The 17946-nt window shown below is 56.0% G+C and overlaps 3 protein-coding genes across 3 annotated transcripts in view; 2 read left to right on the top strand and 1 right to left on the bottom strand.

The window, feature by feature from the left end:
* Positions 1 to 30: 30 nt before the first annotated feature.
* GLMP (glycosylated lysosomal membrane protein) lies at positions 31 to 3160 on the top strand. The gene is made up of 6 exons (XM_062597930.1): positions 31 to 103; positions 458 to 715; positions 870 to 1052; positions 1209 to 1427; positions 1635 to 1912; positions 2196 to 3160. The coding sequence occupies exons 1-6, from the start codon at positions 53 to 55 to the stop codon at positions 2362 to 2364; spliced, it is 1158 nt and encodes a 385-aa protein (XP_062453914.1). The 5' UTR covers positions 31 to 52; the 3' UTR covers positions 2365 to 3160.
* Positions 3161 to 4075: 915 nt separating this feature from the next.
* TMEM79 (transmembrane protein 79) lies at positions 4076 to 5542 on the bottom strand. The gene is made up of 3 exons (XM_062598001.1): positions 4849 to 5542; positions 4477 to 4690; positions 4076 to 4280 (listed from the first exon to the last, which is right to left on the bottom strand). Exons 1-3 carry the CDS (start codon positions 5540 to 5542, stop codon positions 4076 to 4078), a joined length of 1113 nt encoding a protein of 370 aa, XP_062453985.1.
* A 1301-nt stretch (positions 5543 to 6843) lies between these two features.
* SMG5 (SMG5 nonsense mediated mRNA decay factor) overlaps positions 6844 to 17946 on the top strand; it is a 31116-nt gene continuing 20013 nt past the window's right edge. Inside the window, exons 1-5 of the mRNA XM_062597765.1 lie at positions 6844 to 6949; positions 13386 to 13484; positions 14098 to 14221; positions 14902 to 15058; positions 17633 to 17722. Coding sequence (XP_062453749.1) covers positions 6873 to 6949; positions 13386 to 13484; positions 14098 to 14221; positions 14902 to 15058; positions 17633 to 17722 — 547 coding nt within the window. The 5' untranslated portion in view covers positions 6844 to 6872. The remainder of the gene's footprint in view (positions 6950 to 13385; positions 13485 to 14097; positions 14222 to 14901; positions 15059 to 17632; positions 17723 to 17946) is intronic.

Below are 17946 nucleotides of genomic sequence, written 5' to 3'. Positions count from 1 at the left end.
GAAGCAGCTGAGCGGTCACGTGAGCGGGGGCCGCTGCCGCGTTGCCGCGAAAATGCTGCTGCTGGCGGCGCTGCTGGCGGCGGCGGGCGGCGGCCGCCGGGAGGTGCGGCCGGGGCCGGGGCCGGGGCCGGGGCCGGGGCCGGGGCCGGGGCCGGGGCCGGGGCCGGGGCCGGGGCCGGGGCCGGGGCCGGGGCCGGGGCCGCCCTGAGCCAGGCTGCGGGCCCCGGCGCAGCGGGGGAGCCGCTGCCCGGGCAGCGGGGCCCCGACGGGCCGGCGGGCGGGGGTGGGAACCAGCGGCCTCCCGAGGCCCCTGGCGGCGGTGGGCGGCTGCGGGGCCCGGGGAGCGGAGCGCTCCCCTGGGCCGAGCGAGGCGGGGATCCCCCCCCCCCCCCCCCCCACCGCGGCTGAGGGCCGGGGGGAGCCCCTGCTCCACCCGCGCCCCCCTCCCGCCCCGCAGGTGTCCATGCAGTACAACCCCGGCTGGCCCAACGCCTCCGTCAACCTGCTGCACGTCCGCGCCGTGGGGCAGGACGACACGCTGCACTACGTGTGGAGCAGCATCGGGGCCCCCGCGGCGCTGCTCGTGGCCACGGGGAGCCCGAGCAGCGTCCTGCGCGTCGACTGGACCCGGCTGCTCTCGCCCACGCCCGCCGGGGCCGTCTGGATCGAGCCCCCCGGCAGCGTCGTGTACGCCACCGCTGTCGTCTTCACCAAGGTACTGGAGAATTTGCAGGTCCTTCCTGGGCTCCGTCCTCTCCCCGCCGGTGGTGACAGCCCCGTGCGTGGCACCCTGCTGTCCGCAGCGCAAAGTGAGGTGTCCTGAGCGGCTGCCGGCGGCTCCCAGCCCTTCTCCTCTCCTGTGGCCCCAGGTTTTCGAGTACAGCAAGGCCAACACGCCGGAGGAGCTCTTCTACCCCACGTATGACCTATCTAGCTTCTCCTGGGACAGCGTCAACAGGACCTTGAACCACACGGCGCTGACGGCCGAGTTCCTGGGCGTCCCCGCCTCCGACCCCAGCGGCAGCTTCTCCAACGGCAGCCTGGCTCTCCGGGTACGTCCGCAGGGGCAGAGCGGGGATTCGCCACTCCAGGGCGAGCACCCCGTGTCCGGGTGAACATCTCATCCAAAGACATCCGAGAGAGGGACCGGTGGTCCCTGGCGTCCCAGCCCTGGATCACGCTGTTCCTCTTGGCCGCGTCTCCGGCAGGTGACAGCCTACGAGGCCGATGGCCGCGACGGGCCCCTGCCCAGCCTCCTGCACACGGCAAACAGCTCCAAGGTGGAGTTTGTCCTGGCCGGGGTGACCCCGCGGGGCAACGGTTCCCGCTTTGCGCTGGAGGTGGCAACGGTGGAGGAGCTGGGGGCGGTGCGGAGGCTGCGCTCGGCGCGCTCCATCGACGACGAGTACACACCCACCATCTTCGAGGTGAGCGCGGCCGCGGGGGCGAGCTCCGGGCCTGGGGACGTCCCCAGCTCCGGAGGCGAGGGCGAGCAGCTGGGCATCCTGTGCCAGCCCTCCCGCTCCTCCCACGGCTCCGCGGAGAGCCCGGGAGCCCTGGTTCCCCGCTGCGGCTCCGTAAAGACGCTCTCCTGCCCTCCCTCCCTCCCTCCCTCTTGCTCTCCCCCGGATCAGACGCTCTCCCTGGCAGCCGAGGCCCGAAACGGCAGCGCCGCGCTCAGCTTCCTGCAGTGGAAGGCGACCGCCTACGGCTCCCGGAGCCCCAAGCGCGAGGACGGCATCCGGTGCCAACCCCGCGGCCTGCAAGCGGCCAACTGGACTCTGCCGGCGTCCAGCCTCATCCGCGCCTACTTCGGCGAGGGCCTGGGCAGCGCCTACGCTGTCAGCGCCATCAACATCTCCTTCGGGGGCGAGGATGGAGAGGTTTACCAGGAGAAGCATTACCTGAGCTGGTGAGCAGGGTCTGCTGGGTGCGAAGGGCCTGGGCTAAGGAGTCTCCGTGGTTGGTAGCCCTTCGTTTGTGCCTCCCTCCGAAAGTCTGTGGTTTCCCACTGATTTGTAGCAAGGAGTTTGGCAACTTGTTGTCACAGTCTCTCCTCTCCCCTGGCCTGGGAGACCTCCCTCTCCCTGTCCCACGTGGGATCCAGCCGGGAAGTCCTGGTGCAGGGCTGGTCCAGGTGGTCTCGGCGTGGGGGAGCCGAGCCGCATCCCCACGTGTGTTGTCCCTCCCTGCAGGTCGGCGCTGCTGGGCTTTGGGCAGCCCCCCGAGGACACTTTCTCCCCCCTCGTCATCTCCATCATGGCTGTGGCGCTGGGCACCCCCATGGTGCTGCTCCTGATGGGCAGCGTCGTGGTCCTCTTCGCCCAGCGGAAACGCTACTCCGAGTACGAGCCCATCAACTGAGCGGACCGGTCCCCGGAGAGACCACCGGGACCCTCCTCGTCCCTGGGCAGGGGGATGCAGCGGCCCGCGGGGGCTCCAACGCCTGCGAGCTCATCTCTGCCCCCATCCACCTCCTCCGACTAGGCTCGGAGGAGACCGGAGCAACGCTCGCTGCGGTGGCCTGCGCCGCTTCCCTCTGTCCTGCTGCCTCTCCTGCTGCCCGGAGCCTGGACCAGGTCCTGCTCTTTCCTTTGTTTTCTTTATCTGCCTGCTGGGAAGTGACTGGAGGAGTCGGTGGCTGCTCTGAGCAGGGGGAAGGACTTTCCCTGCCCTAAGGGATAAAACCACTGATGGCTGGTCCTTAACCAGCTGGCCCTGGCTGTGCCCCATCCTGTGCGGCTGGGCCGCTCTCGGGGTGCTCTGGGGTCGCTTGGGGGGCTCTGACCCAGGAGCGGGGCTGGCGCCGCCCCCCCCCCCCCCCCCCCCCCGGCACCGTGCAAGCTGCCTCTCGCGCCTCTGGGCTCCTCCGAGAGAGCTGGTGGGCTGCTCGCTCCCTGCCCGCGGTGCCTGGCACCGCGCCGGCCTCCGCAGGGGCTGCCGAGCGAGGCAGGGAGATCCCCGTCACCCCCGCTTGCACTCGGCTCCCTCCTGTCGGGGCCAGGGAGGGCTCATCCCGCCTCGGGCTCGGTTACCCGTGGGGCCGGCCCGGGGTGCGAGCTGGGGCTGGGAGCTGTGGGGCACGCGGGGTGCACTGTGGGGTTTTCCTGTTCTCGACCACTGATTGTCTTGGACCAAATAAAAGGGATTTCTACCCGCGGTTTCCCGCAGCAGCGTCGTGCTGGGGCCGCGCAGGGGTTAAAGGATGCTGGAGCTCGGAAGAAGCCAGTTCTCCTTTTCTGGCACGAAACCGTACGGCTGAGAGGAGGGAGCAGGGAGCTGCCTCGCGCGGGGGCCTTCGTGCCTGCGACGGGTGCTGACAGGGGGCCGTGGGGCGCAGCCTGGGGGCCCAGCTGGGCGTGCCGGGGGGGGGGGGGAGATCGGCCGCCCCCCTGGGCCGGGCAGCAGCCAGGCTGGGGCCGATCCACGCAGTCCAAGGCCACCTCGTCTCGCCCGCGTCCCTCCCTGGGGCAGGGCTCCCTGGGACCCGGCCGACCGGTTTGCGAGCCAGACGCTGAACCTCTGCCCGGGGGAGGAGGAGGAGGAGGGATGTGCAAGGGCCCGGCAGCTACTGCGCAGGATCTGGGAGCGGGAGGCAGGGACGGGGCTGTCACGGTGCTGGGGTAGGATGAGGGAACCTGGTTTTCCCCCTCTTGGAAGCATCGTTTTGGGGCTGGATACCAGGGGCTGAGGGTGAAGCTGCAAGTCCTGGTGGTGAGGGCGATTCCTGGGGAAATTTAACCACACGGCCACTTGGTGAAGGGCTTTATTGGGCAAAGCCAGCTCCAGCAAGGCATTTGGGTCCCTTTCACCTACCCATCCCCATGAAACGGGTCCTGCTGCTTGCTCTGGGTCCCCTCTTCGCCCTCCTGCAGGAATCTCCCTGCACAGGGTTTTTTACAGCCCAGTCCTCAGCGTCCAGCAGGATGTCGTGGGCTCCGAGCAGGAACCCAGCCGATCCGCCTGTCCCCATCCGCCTTCAGGGCTCGTCCACGTCTGCCCAGTGCAAGGAGGACTCGGCCCCGCTGTGCCCCGGGGGCTGCAGCTGAGCACCCCGGTCTCCCCACGGCCCGTCTCACCCCCAGAATCGGAGCTTGTTCCCGCCGTCCTTGGAGGGCCCCTCGGCCTTGGCACCCGCCACGGCGAGGAGGTTTTCGGGCTCCAGGACGAACAAGCCGTACAGGTTGCAGAACAGCATGGCCAGGAGCGGCAGGAAGGTCATGCTGAAGCCGAAGGCGCGGAAGGAGCGCCCGACGGCGTACAAGAGCCAGTAGATCAGCCTGGAGACGGGCTGGGGCTGAGCGAGGGCTTGCCGGGAGGCGGCACGGCCGCGCTCAGGGGCACGGGCGAAGGGGGACAAAAACCGGGGCAGGGAGTTTTCCAGGATTGATGGATCCGACTTGGTCCCTCTGGAAACCTCGAGCTGCCCGGGGAGGGGAAAGGGGATGTCGGGGTGGAGGGCGAGGAGCTGCTTACCGGGAGATGGCGAAGAGCCCCGTGAGCAGGGGGACGAGTTTCAGGGCCTCCTGAGGGAGGTAGGTGGCCAGCACGGCCATGTTGAAGAAGTAGAGGACGAAGAGGTGGACGGACTGGGAGACGTAGGCGCGGTGGATCTCCACCTCCCGCTGCAGCTCCCCGAAGGGCTCCAGCGAGGAGGAGCAGAGGCGGGAGATGCCGTGGACGATCATCCCTGCGGGGGCAGAGGAGAGGGGCTGAGCAGGCGCGCGGTGCGGGGAGCGAGGAAGCTGCATCGGGGAGAGAGGACCGGAGCGGGGTGGGAAGAGGGCAGGAGCGACGGAGCTGCAAAAGCTCCGCTCCGTGCACCGCAGCCCCGGCCCGGCGGCTCACCGAGGACGACGGGGAAGGTGGCGAAGGCGGCGCAGCGGAGCGTGTAGACCAGGCGGGCGCTGACGGTGGGCAGGAGCGGGGCGTCGAAGGGCAGGAAGACGTAGGCGCCGTAGACGAGGCAGGGGCAGAGGAGCACGGCCCCCGCCGCGGACGCCACGGCCCTGAGGCCGTCGGAGCTGCAACCCGGCCCGGCGCACGGGCACCGGGACGCCTCGGCCGGCGCCTTGGCCGCTCGCCCCCCGTAACCCGGGACGTCCCTGCACCCGAGGGGGAGGAAAACCTGCTTCTGGCGGAGGAGGTCGTGGGGCCGGTTGCCGTGGGGGGCCGCGCAGCCCCCCTCGCCCCGCTCCCGGGGTCGCGGGTCTGACGGCCGCTTCCGCTCGATGCACCGCGGGTCGATGGGCACGGAGACGTGGGCGGGCGCCGTGGGCTGCCCCCGGGGCTCCTCGCCTTCGGCCTCGCACGGGGGGCTGTCCTCCTCGGCGTCTCGGCGGCCCCCGTCGGGGCTCGGGCGTCTCTCGGGCTCCGGCTGGCTCCGGGCGCCGCGCTGGCACGGCTCCCACGGCAGCGTGGCGGCGGGGTCCCCCGGGGGCTCGGCGCGGCCGGCGGCCCCCTCAGCCGGGGGGGCGGCCGCCGTCCCCAGCTCCAGCAAAGCCACCTCCTCGGGGGGCAGGACGGGGCCGGCCGCGGCCATGGCGTTTCGGGGTTTTCTCCCGCGTTTCGGGGTGGCGGAAGGGACTAGGAGGGGGATCCCATTCCCTGCCGGCCTCACCCGGCGCTAGGAGAAAGCAAACGGATAAAAAGGCAGCAAGAACGGGAGGGTTTTGCCCCAGGAATCCCCCTCCTCACCAAACGCCCCCCCCGGGGGTTGAGGCTGGGTTGGGGGGAGGGCTGGATCCCGCCAGGCTGATCCGAGCGCGGCTCCGTCCGGCGCCGGTCGCGTCCCAACACGTGTGCTGGGGCGAGGACGGGCCGGACTCGCTTCGGAGCGGGGGCGGGCGCAGGAGGGAGCCGGGTGCCGCCTGCTCTGGGGGGAGCGGGCGACGCAGGTGGAAATCCCAGGATTTGCCCCTCGGAGAGGGCCGGGGAGGGGGGGGAGGACGGCGGAGGCCTCTCTGCCCCGGATTTCAAACCAGTTTAACCGGTGAAGGTGGGGCCGGCACAGCCACCTCGCCCCGTGTGTGTGTGTGGGGCGGGGGGGACACGCGTCCAGGCTGGGGGGCTCAGCAGGGCGACGGGCCGCCCGAGCCCCTCGGCGCCGGCCGGGGCGGATGGGCTGAGCCTGCCCGGGGAGGCCGCAGGTCTCGGAGCTGGAGCCCCCCCGCCACCGCCGCCCTCTCCCCCCCACCCCGAGGCCTGCGGGTCGCCCCGAAAGGCTTCACCGCGGGAAGCGGTGGTGGAGGGACCGTCTGGCCCCCCATCATGGTCAAGGGGAGCAGGGGGACTCCCAGCGGATCCCTTGGCGCTGGTGGCAGTGGAGTCCCCGAGGGACTGGGGCTGCCTAGTGGGAACGTTCATGGCGGCGGGGGGGTGGGAGAGGGCTTCTCCCTGCGGCCCCAGGCCTGGCCCCCTGCCTCCTTCCAGCCCTGCTGTGCGTGTCCGCCGCGCAGGGGTGGCAATAAAGCTCGTTGAATGAAGCCGGAGAGGCCGCCATGTTTGCCAGCATTTGGTGCTGGCAGCGATACCGGGGGGGGGGGGAGAAGTCTCGCGAGATGACGCCGCGCAGCCGCCATGTTTGCCAGCTCTAAGTGCTGGCAGCCGAGTAGCGGGAACTCTCGCGAGGCGGCGCCGCGTTTCCCTGCTCCCCCCGCTCCCCCCCCCCCGGTCTCGCGGCAAGTCTCGCGATAGCGGGGCGCCAAGTCTCGCGCGGCGCGGGGCAGGGGGCAGCGGCGCAGCCATGGCGGCCGAGCGGGGCCGGCGGCGGCGGCGGCGGGCGGCGACGGCGGCAGCAGCGGGGCGGCGCGGCCGGTGCTGAGGGGGCCGCGGGCCGCAGGCCGCGCCGGGCCTTGCCCCCGCCGGGCGCCATGAGCCAGGGCGGCGGGGCCCCCGGCGAGAGCGGCGAGCCCGAGGCCAAGGTGCTGCACACCAAGCGGCTGTACCGGTGAGGAGCGGCGGGGAGCGGGCCCGGGAGGAGGAGGGGGGCGGCGGGCGGGAGGGAGGAGAGCCGGGACTGGGGGGGGGATTCAGGGGGTTTTGGGGAGGGGGAGATGGAGGAAGCGGGGACGACGCGGGGGCAGGTCGGGGAAGATGGAGGGGGACGAGGGAAAGGAGATGGGGAGTGAGAGAAGACTGAGGGGGGGACCAGGGGCCCAAGAATTCAGGGAGGGTGAAGTTACTGGGGAAAGGAGATGGTGGGGAGCAGGGGTGAGGGGTTGTGCGGGATCCGAAGGAGATGGAGCAGGACGAGGAGGAGCGCTGGGGGGAAAGGGGGCTTGGGGCGCCCAGGGAGCTGGGTCAGGATGGGGAAGGTGGGAGATCCAAGGGTAGAGGAGAGACCAAGGGGAAGGAGGCAGAGAGAATCCAGGGAAGACTTGGAGGGGGTGTAAGGAAGGGTAAGAGGGTGCGGGGAATCCAGTGAGATGAATCAGGATGAGGAGGATGGAGGAGGGATGCAGGGAGATGGGGCAGGACATAGTGAGGGGCACTGAGGGGAGGAAGTGTGATGGATGCAGGGGCATGGGGCAAGATATGGGGGGATTCAGAGAAAGGGGGAGCTGGAGAGGGAAGCCATGGCACTGGCAGTGCACAGGGAATGCATGGAAAGGGATGGAGAAGAGGATCTGGTGATCAGGCACTTGGGCCAGGGCATATTCCAGCCGTACGGAGGGCAGACCACTCCAGGTGCGGAATTTCCCAGTAAAATACTTCTTGGGACTCCGCTGTCCCTCATGTGTCTGCGCTGCGGGTTAGAAACGGTGTCAGAAGAGAAGGTTCAGGAAATCACAGCAGCCTCAGTCCGCTCGCCCCGGCAGGGACGAGGTGCCGTTCTGGCAGCGCTGTGCAGCAGTGCCACGCACCCCAGCTGTCCTGAGCGCTGCAGGAGGCACCTCTGGGGAGCGGGAGCTGGGGGCCAGCCTCCGCTCTGCCGATGACTTGTTTTGTGCCTGCGGCCCAGTCATTGCCCCCTGCTGTCTCAGTTTCTCCATCTGTGGAGCAGATTCATACTGGAGTTTCAGGAGTGACGGTGTGGTTTTGAAGATGAGCAAGATGGTGAAGGCAGGAAACGGAGTTCATGCTAGGGTCCATTTCCAGTTGTCTTGCTGACTTACTTGATGACATTGGACATGTCCTTTCCTCTCCTGGAACCTCACTGCCCTCAGTAGAACAGGGATAGTCTTGCCTCCCTCTGAGAAATGTGATGAGATCCTTACCTAAAAGCCCAAAACAATAATGGTAGGTTTGAATGCTAGCTGCTAGTGTGCTTCATACAAGCCTGTCCCCTGCGCTTTGAAGTTATGTTATTTATTTATTTATTGAAAAGCTTGTAGTAAAATGCAGTGGCTTGGGTTATCCAAGGTGTGAGCTGTGCTATCACACTGCAAGCACCTCCAGGGCCGTGGAGCTCTGTATCTGCTGTCAGATCGAAATAACCTACTTGATCTTAGGGGTGTCTTCCCACAACTGCTCGTAAGCATGCTAGTGCAGCATAGCAACATACCTCTTGTCACCTGAGGTGTGGTTGCAGGGATTGGAGAGGATGTGTGCACTCCTAGGGCATCCTGCTTGCAAAATAAAACATATTTTGTGTTTTGTGTTGGTTTAAGATGTGCTTTACTTTGTGGTTACAACAGGCGAGGAAAGTGCGTGGGCAGCAATCGCTTCCTAGCTCACCTGACAAACGGTAACTCACTATGCTGCTGGTGCTTGCAAGTGAAAGGCCCTTCTCATGTGTTTGGTCATCAAGGCAAGGAAGAGGTTGTTTTCTGTTTACATTTTTATGGCAGAATTAGGTGTGTGCTTGCTTGCAGCATTTTCGCAGCAGAAAACCGCATTCCCCTAGTCATGTCTTTTCTTTTAGCTCAGAGTAAGTATTGTGATTTTACTGCAGCATTTATAGTATCTGCAGTGGTCACACATTTTCTTGCTGTGTAGCTGATAGGTCTCTTAGCAAACTTGCTGCTGAACAGTCTCTTGTCAAATTTTGTGTTTCAGCCTGGAGTTCGGTTAGGTGGCGACTTCTTCTCCTGTTCGAAGTACTGTATTCATTGTATTTTGTGTGATGGCTGACTACTGTCTCTGGAAACTTTAGCCACCAGCTTAGATTTTATATATAATCTCAGATGTTTGAATGTCACAATCCTCACTGTAAATTGTGCTCATGTAGGATCAGCTTTGTGCCAGCTGATTTGTGAGAGCAGCGGGAGTTGAGCTCAGGTCTCTGCAGTCCTTGGCCAGTGCGTTAGTCCTTTTGGAGATGAGGCTGGCCATCTCCATTTGTAGTATGGTATTTGATCTTTTCCATTTAACTCTTCCTGGATTGATAATCCCTGGGATTCGCCCTGGAATGTGGTCACTGGATTGTACTGGGTGCTGTTTCACGATGTACTTCTATAGTGACCATATTTCTTTTACTTGATTCTGGGTAACCATTGCTCATTGGCTTTGCACTACTCTTCTTTTTGTTCTGGGCAATATTATTTGTGTACTGTTGTGTGCCAGAATACAAGTGAATGGCTGCAGCTCCTCTCCTTGAGACATATTGTACTCCTCAGAGGCTCTTAGTGATGTATTAGATAATGAAATCGAGAGCACAAATATTTCTCCGTGCCATCTTGCCCCTGTCCCAGAATGTTAATGGCGCAGAAGGAAAGTGTTGGATCCGTTCCTCTGTGGCTGAAGAGGACTTGGCACTGGACTTTTTCCACCCTGCTTGGCATGACGTGCTGCACTTGGTTCTTTTAATAGACTGGTGTGTGATTTGCTCCCTCCGTGGTTCTGGTGTGCTGTCTGAGAGCAAGGTTTAAAGGCAGCAGATACAAAAATGGGTATTGAGACAAAATTTGACTTCTTAACCCCTAAGTATAACTCAGCCTGTGGTCTCAGGGCACAAACTGCTAAGCTGCATTTTAATCAGTGCACAGTCTGCCCCTCCTACATTGACGTTCCTTAACTTTTTGAAGTGAGCCTGCCTCGTGTCCCTTGGTATCCTCACTGTGGCCCCTTTCCTCACTGCCCGCGGCGTGGCATCCCTGCAGCTCTTTGCTGGTTGTTGCGGCGGCGTCTTTGCTGCTGCCTCCGCTTCCCCCAGCAGCAACCTGGAGTTCGTGCTGTTGAGAAAGCCTTTTAGTGTGGGGTCTGCTTTGTGCCTTACAGCTCAGCAACCCACGTCCTAGAAGGTAAACCATGCTGCCCTGTGGCTTTCAGGTCACCAACCCTCTGTTTTTTTATGAACCCATAAAAAGCAACAGAAAGGAGTAATGTCTCCAAGCACCCATCCCTGGCTGTTTTAGGAAACAGTCTTGTGTGATAGATGTCCTTTGGGATGCCTTCTACCCTGTGCTGGAGGGGAAGGTTCCTGTGCTCCAAGTATGCTTCAAGGTCCCTGCTGAGACAGTCCTTGGAAGGAAACTTCCGTACTTCACGTTCAGCAGGCGTTTGAGCCCTGGTGCGTGTGAGTAGATGTGTTCCTTAACTGCTTCATCGAGTTCCTTACCTACTGATAGTGCTGGCAGCGCAGTTGCTTGACTCTCAGAAAGGGGGCTCTGGCAGGTGCCTTTTGAGTAATTCATGTGATTTCTTGCGTGTCGTGTTGGGCAGTATCAAGATGCATTTCTGTTGCTGCTGAACTCAACCAGATCCTCAGATGAGATTTTGTGACGCTGTTTTAGATATAAAAATTAGAGGCTTGTTTGGCGTGTAAGCTCTACTGAGGGAATTTGAACTATATGCCCGTTAAGGGAAATGAATTTAATAAATGGCAGGAGAAAGGGCCCATGTGGGGCCTTCGAGTAGTTAACTTGCATGCAAGGATGTGTACATGGGTTCATGCCTGGTTCATATGTTGGCGCCCATCCTAAGGACTGGCTGTGTCCTTGGATGCAGGTGTCTAGTGCTGGTAGTCACCGTGAAATCATTTCCCACCTTGAGATGTCAGTGATGTGTGAGCTTGCACAGGACACACAGCAGCTGCTGATTTGGAGCACAGGGAAAGCATTTTAAAAGCTATTTTGAAGATGTAGGGACTACCTATTTTGGAAATTGAAGATCACAGATTTCCTGTACTTCTCTTTGGGAGTCAAATGAATCAGCAGTTCCATTTTTTTCCTGGTCACCCTTCTGCATAGGAAACAGCAGTTCCCTGCAAGCCACACTGTTTCTTGCTGCAGTGCTTGCTGCAGAGGGTCTTTGGGAACTAGACTGACAGGAGAGTAATCACAGGTTGCAGCGAAGATTGGTCTGTTGCCTGCTGCTTTGGTGAGACCTATTTTGGGGAAGCATGATGTGTGTTCTTTTTTTTCCCCCTCCTTCCCCCCCCCCCAACCAGTATGCTGTGAGTGTGGGCAAACACTTTACAGTTAGTCCCTTTTATGTGCAAGAAAGCATTTTACTTGGTGGCTTTTGGAGTGTACGAGGCTGTTGGATAGAGTTTGCAAAGGACCTTCAGGCCATATGAGAAAGATGTTAGGGAGCAGATGTTGCTGTGGATATCAAGGTTTGTAGCAGACCCCCGTGTGAGATTCTTACTCTATACTTGATTTTCTTTGTGATTATTTAGGAAGAAGTTGGTTCAACTCTGTGGTGTTTTGATCTCCCAAACTGTTGTGTATGGTTATCCTCTTCCCTGTGCTCCTCTTCCTGTGTCAGCTTCTGTGGTTTACTGAAAACCAGTTAGAGGTTTTCACTTAGTCTCGGATGAAAGGCTTCCTGGGACTTACCATGAGATGAATCATTTTGTCGCTTGGAGTTCCTGAATGTTTTGCCTGTCCTTTTTGATGAGATTCCTTTTGGCGTGGTGGTTTGGGGAAGAAGCCTTGCCTCACGGGTAAGGGGCTGGCACCTGAAACCGTCAGTTACTTTACAGTGAGATCTGTAGTTTTCGAGGCAGTAGCGTCTGGTTTTGCACGCTTGTGCTTGCAAGCACCCGTGCAAGCGTCCTGTACTCAATCTGGGGACCATTTGTGCACATGCACGCAGAGAAGGTCTGGGAAGTTTCAGGCGTCGCATCGTGCTCCGAGCATGACGAGGAAGTTTGCATTTCGCAAAGGGTGGAGGTTTCTGTGGGGGAGGCTGGTGGCAGCAGGTAACGGTTCTGCTTTGCAGAGGTTTGCCGTGATCAGGTCCGTCTCATTCGGTATTTACAAGACGTTTTGCTTGTCTTCGTCTTGTTCGACGTGTGGCACTCTCAGCAGGAGGAACGGTAAAGATATAAGCAAATGAGGGATGCAGAGTTGATGGGGAAAATGAGAACAGCTAATGGCTGAGGATGGCTTGGAGGACACGTCCTTTAAAGAGGAAGGTGTAGAGTGAAGAGCTGGGGAAGGTTGGTTTCAAGAGTTGGTGCAGTGGCATCAAGTAAAGGCTTAACAAATGCCGAGGTTTAGAGATGATCTCTCTTGTTAGAGAGGGTATAATGTGGCTTTTTGATTTTTTTACTCTATTGAACTGTCCTTGAGATATTGATGGGTGTACTTTCTGTCAGTGCTAATCCTTCTGAAAGTCCCTGATTTTATTTCACTGCAGCGTTCTGGAATTGTAACCTGCTTTGTTCGTAGCTTCAAACTGTCAAGTGCTTGAGATTTTACACACGGTGGCATTCCTCCTCCAGGAGATTGGAGTGTCTCGGCAGTGACTCACCAACGTGGTTTTTGCTCAGACGCTCAAAAGTTGCTTGGTCTGTCTTTTAGGTGGCTTTGATGGGAGGAAAAAAATCTTAATAAATTTGTTATTTTAGAATGTTTTTCCGTGTCCGTGTCATCTCTCATCCAGAGACCTCTTAAGAGCTTTAATCAATGTATCGCTCTAACAAAGATCAGGAAGCTGTGGCAGATGCAGATGAAATGAGTTGCCTTCTTTCATAAATGAGTTGGTAAGGGAGCAGGAAATGGTGGACTTTTGACCCTTGCCCCATCAAAATAGTAATCATTAGAAACAAATCCTTTCTATACTGATACAATTTAATATATCTAAATGTATTAATGTTTATGTAAGTGTATTAATGTATAATATATTTGTGTATGTATAGTATGCTTTAATTGCTGAGGTTAAAAGTTACAGTTACTACTGTGTCTGATTTTTTTTTTTTTACTGTAGCAATAATTGGCATTTTTGATCACACAGGTAGTGGTAACTGGTGATTAAATGGCTGATCTGAAGTAGAAATATTAAAGCGTATATAACTGTTTTTTCCTTCTTTCCCTAAGCTTTTCAAAATAGTGTGCAGAAAGGTGATCAATGAATACAGTGTTGGTGGTATAGGGTAGCTCGTTAATAATGGAATTAACTAGGCTCATATGGTTCTGTGCAGAGATTTCAGATCTCCTAAAATACTTCCAAGTAACCTGCCATTCTGAAACTCTTCTTTTTGTATTACCTTGTAGAGCAGTGGTTGAGGCTGTTCATCGACTGGATCTCATCCTTGGTAATAAGGCAGCGTATCAAGAAGTGTTCAAGCCAGAGAACATCAGCTTGAGGAACAAGTAAGTTTGGGCAGAGGATTTATGTTTTATATTTGATCTGAAAAAAATGTGTGTGAAGTGACACATCAGCAGTTGTACCTGTTTACCAGGGATTCGTTCAGGTTTTTAGAGCAGAGGCCATACTCCAGGTCTGTATTTGAGTAAACCTAGTCGTAGAGTCCAAGACCGTGGCTGGAGGCTTTCCTGAGTGCCATTGTAATAGAAATAAGTAATCTTCATGTTGGCTAATGACTTCCTTCTAATTATTTTAAAATACCTGTATAGTGAAGAAACTCCCTAAATGTGCACGAAATCTTTTATCAGTTTTTGGAGGTGCCTGAAAAGGATAGTGTGTGTGTGTGTGTGTGTGTGTTTCATCTGTGATTATAGACTATTTATGACATTACTGCAATTTAGAAAGCTACTGATGGCCAGCTGAGGCAAGGTAACTGATTGAGTTTATGGCTTTTCCAGCTGCTACTGTGTGGGAGTGACACAAGCTGCACCATCACCAGATGGCCTAGCTCATCCACAGTAATCAATTCAGATTTTCCTCTTCTCCACTCATGTAGCAGCAGCTGTATTTGAAACTGCTGTAGCTAAATGTGAATTCTCTGCTCTCCCTCCCTCTCAGGCTGCGGGAGCTGTGTGTGAAGCTGATGTTCTTGCATCCAGTGGATTATGGGAGAAAAGCAGAAGAACTACTCTGGAGAAAAGTTTACTATGAAGTTATTCAACTCATTAAAACAAATAAAAAGGCAGGTGTCTGTGGCTGCTGCTGTATGAGAAGGTCTGACCCATTGCATGGCCAGAGACTAAGTTAAATGCTTCATTTGCTTGGAGAGGTTGTGGTCTGAACACAGGGCAGGAAGCCAGGCACTCCTGAATTTTAATCGTGGAGCTGACATATACTTTCTGTCTAGCTGTGGGCAGCTAACTTCTAGTGATCTGTTCAGAGAGCTGAAAGTGCAGAGGATATTCCAGCTTTGTTTACTTAATTTTTGTCTTCCCATCTTCAAAATAGGCATATCTCCAGGTAAAGTGAGTGCCAGTGATAGTCTTAAGGGACTTTGCCAGTGCTGATTAGTTTTTCTAGAGTTGATCCCTGGAAAATACTCAAGGCATTCTCATTTAGTTGTATTTTTTAATGCTATGGACTCTGTCCTGGTGATCTGGTTGTCTTAACATAATTACAGTGTTCTCTAACCAGATACATTAATCTTTTTTACCTCATTGTTGTAAGTGTTTCTCCTTGATGTTGACCCTTAGTAAATACCACTAGATAAAACATTTTTGAGCAAGAGGAGGTACAGAACTGCAGAAAAACAATTACGGCTGAGATGCCTGCTGTCTTGCTAAATGCTTGGTATAAACTGGGTTGCCAGCCTTAAGAGTTATATGGATTGCATTAACACATTCTCACTTCTCCTCTCTCCAGCACATTCACAGCCGTAGTACTCTGGAGTGTGCGTACCGGACTCACTTAATTGCTGGCATAGGATTTTACCAACACCTTCTCCTCTACATTCAGTCTCACTATCAACTGGAGCTACAGTGCTGTATTGACTGGACTCATGTAACGGACCCTCTCATAGGTTAGTGTTCAGCTTGTTGAGCTCTTGGATAAGGCCTGAATCCCAGATAGGTGGCTTTCCCTTCTGCCAGTCCACTTTTGGTTTAGCATTTGAGGGATTAACTTTTTCTCTGATTAGCCCATTATCTGTTTAGAGCAGCCTATCTGCCATTTTCTCTTCTCCATGGCTCTTCCCCCCACCCCTTAAATATCTGTACTGAATTAGGGAAGCAAGAAGGGTTGGAACATGTGTCAGAAAGTGGTCATAGGAAATTCTTTAGTAAATGTTTGGTGATGGCAGACTCTACGCAATTTTGGATGAGCTTTTCCAGCTGTATGGATTGTTTTAATAAATTAAAGTAGACAACATGGCCTTTGTGGGAATAAGTTCTAGAAATCAGCAGATTTTGTTGGAACATCTTACTCACTTAGATGCAAGATGCTGTTCCTACTCCTAGTCCCTTCTATGTCTGTACTTCTTTCGCATCCCACTTGTGCACACACTACATAAGCTTTGAAACTATCATTGACTCTTGGACTGAGAACATAAAGAAGCTACTGTAATGTGGTAGGCTGCTATATGTTAGCTGTCTCGGGTAACCGCCTCAGTGCCTGCCCTTAGATGCTGGGTAATCTGAGGTAACTTACCTCTTGGGGAGGAGGAAGAAGGGTGCTGTGCTGTGTATGTGTTCACTTCTAGATTATCTTGTAATAACACGCTCATCTTTGCCCCAGTATTGTGCTCGGTAACTTCAAGGCATTTATTTCTGTTCAGGTAGATCCAGCTGAGAAATAGATCCTCAGTATTTTTTGTGAAATATGTTAGCAAGGGTTTAATTGACATTTTTAAAGCTGGCAGGGGGAAGATGACACAGAAATTGGAATAAAAGGAGTTAGTATGTCTTTAGCAATAGAACATTTTAGTTGCTTGTATCCTATTCTTAGCTTCTGGGAGATGATTGTATCATGATCAGCTTTGAAATGTCATTTTAAAAGGCAGATGTCCCTGGCAACTGTTGCTTTGAGAAATGTAGCTGGGTACTGCAGAACTAATAAATTCTCAAAATGCATGTTCCAGCTGGGTTTGTACGCTGTGATATGGAGTTGCATTTAAAAGATTCCCCTTCTCAAATTTCTTAATGTGTTCAGGCTTTTGTAATTAAAATGATGCAACAGAGAAATTCATAACTGGACATTGAAGATGAAACCTTGCATATCCGGAAATGATATATGTGGAAGAATTGCATATGAAATATGAATTAGGATGGGCAGAACTTGGTGGTTATGTTAAAAGGGAACAAGAGGATTCAAAGCAAAATAGAAAAAGAGGATAGATCCCCTAGAGTCTGGGCACAGCTTTGAGGCTGTGTGTCAGTATAATGTGACTCATGCGATGCTTGTTAGTAACTGGGAACCATTCCTCACTGGTCGCTTAATTCTTCAGATTTCACTTCCGCCCTTCTAAACTAAGCCAAGAGGGAAGCAAGTCAGACTGCAGGCTGTGCTGATCTTCTCAAAAATACCTTCCTTTGGGATTTCTGCTTGAGGGATTTTTCTCCTGCAGAAGGTGGGAGTCCCTGGGAACAGGAAGACCAAACCTAGGCTGGATGCTCCAAGTCGTGACACTGGTTTGCCCCGTGGCAGTAAGCCATCTCTGGAGAGAGAGGGCGAACGCGGTAGCCTTCCTCCCAAGCTCCAGCTGAACCACTGCCCCCCTGGCTGAGGAGTGGGTGGGCTGGGGAGATGAGATAGTATCCTGCCAGTGACAGCCCCTCCCAGGAATTAAGTCATATTTGATGGGTCAAGTTAGTCAGAACATCTGGCTGGAGCCTTCTCCTGTTGCTTTTGCCACTTTCCACTGAGTTGCTTTTTTTCTGGCAGTGATTGTCCTTGCCTGACTGCAGATGCCCTATCTCCAGCGCAGATTTGCCTTCCTGCTTTTTCCTTGCTTTACTTTCCTTCCTCCCTTTTGGCCAGCTTGGAGGTCGTGGAGCACTGAATCCAAATCTCAGTCTTGATGCAAACAGGCCAATTTCATCCTCGGTGTCAGGGAGGGTACGTCCACGCTGAACGTCACTGCAGGTGCAGGCGTGCCCAGCCTTTGTTCTGGCTTCCAGGGGGTTGTGCCAGCTCCTACCCAAAGGCCTCATTAGCCGTGCTAACAAAATCAGCCTCTCAAAATCAGGCCTTATTAGCTTGTGCTCAACGCTATGTTAACGTGATCGCATGGCTTGTAGGCAGGAACTGGCCTCTGTCCTTTCATCTGAGTGCAAATGGAGCCAGCTCTCTGTAGCATACCTTGTAGTCAAACTCTGAGTGACAGTCATCTCAGTGACTGTTAGTGATGCAGTGACATGCACTACCCCCATCAGCAGGGAGTTGAAGGAGGAGTCTGTGTCGACCTGCATTTTCCACATTTTGACAGCAAGGGTCTATAAGAAGCCACAGACAGCAGCCAACACTGTGGTCTGAACACGTGATCTTTGTTTTCACCCGCTGAAATGTTGGGTGTCTCAGGAAAGGCGTAGGCTGCTTGTGTATCTTTCCAGCTGCCTTTACCCAATGGTGTATGCGATTTTTTGCATTTCTCATGTAGGCTGCAAGAAACCTGTGTCTGCATCGGAGAAGGAGATGGAGTGGGCACAGATGGCATGTCACAGATGTCTGGTTTATCTGGGAGATCTAGGTAAGAACAGCATCATCTTTCAGGGCAATGTTTAATACATAAAAGATGGTGCCTGTACAGCGTGCTGATTTCATGATTGTTAGTCAGCTGCCATAGTTGCTTGCAGACACTGGTTTCTCTTGGACCCATTTGTCAATGACCTGTTTAAGGTGAAAGCTTCACGGATAAGTGAGCTGCTGCAGATTGCAGAAGCTTTGTTTTAGTGCCAGTAAATGAGATTGCTG

The sequence above is a fragment of the Rhea pennata genome, chromosome 31, assembly GCF_028389875.1.
Source record: "Rhea pennata isolate bPtePen1 chromosome 31, bPtePen1.pri, whole genome shotgun sequence".
Classification (NCBI taxonomy): Eukaryota; Metazoa; Chordata; class Aves; order Rheiformes; family Rheidae; genus Rhea; species Rhea pennata.
Note: the sequence above shows the minus strand (reverse complement) of the source record. Positions and strands in the feature narration are given on the sequence as shown.

Excerpts from the sequence above, each read along its gene's own strand:
- GLMP (XM_062597930.1), top strand. The coding sequence starts at position 53 with ATGCTGCTGCTGGCGGCGCTGCTGGCGGCGGCGGGCGGCGGCCGCCGG. Across the intron at positions 1,053-1,208 it reads ACGGCAGCCTGGCTCTCCGG|GTGACAGCCTACGAGGCCGA; the intron begins GTACGTCCGCAG and ends CGTCTCCGGCAG. Across the intron at positions 1,428-1,634 it reads ACACACCCACCATCTTCGAG|ACGCTCTCCCTGGCAGCCGA; the intron begins GTGAGCGCGGCC and ends CCCCCGGATCAG.
- TMEM79 (XM_062598001.1), bottom strand. The coding sequence starts at position 5,542 with ATGGCCGCGGCCGGCCCCGTCCTGCCCCCCGAGGAGGTGGCTTTGCTG. Across the intron at positions 4,691-4,848 it reads CACCTTCCCCGTCGTCCTCG|GGATGATCGTCCACGGCATC; the intron begins GTGAGCCGCCGG and ends CTGCCCCCGCAG. Across the intron at positions 4,281-4,476 it reads GGGCTCTTCGCCATCTCCCG|GCTGATCTACTGGCTCTTGT; the intron begins GTAAGCAGCTCC and ends GCCCGTCTCCAG.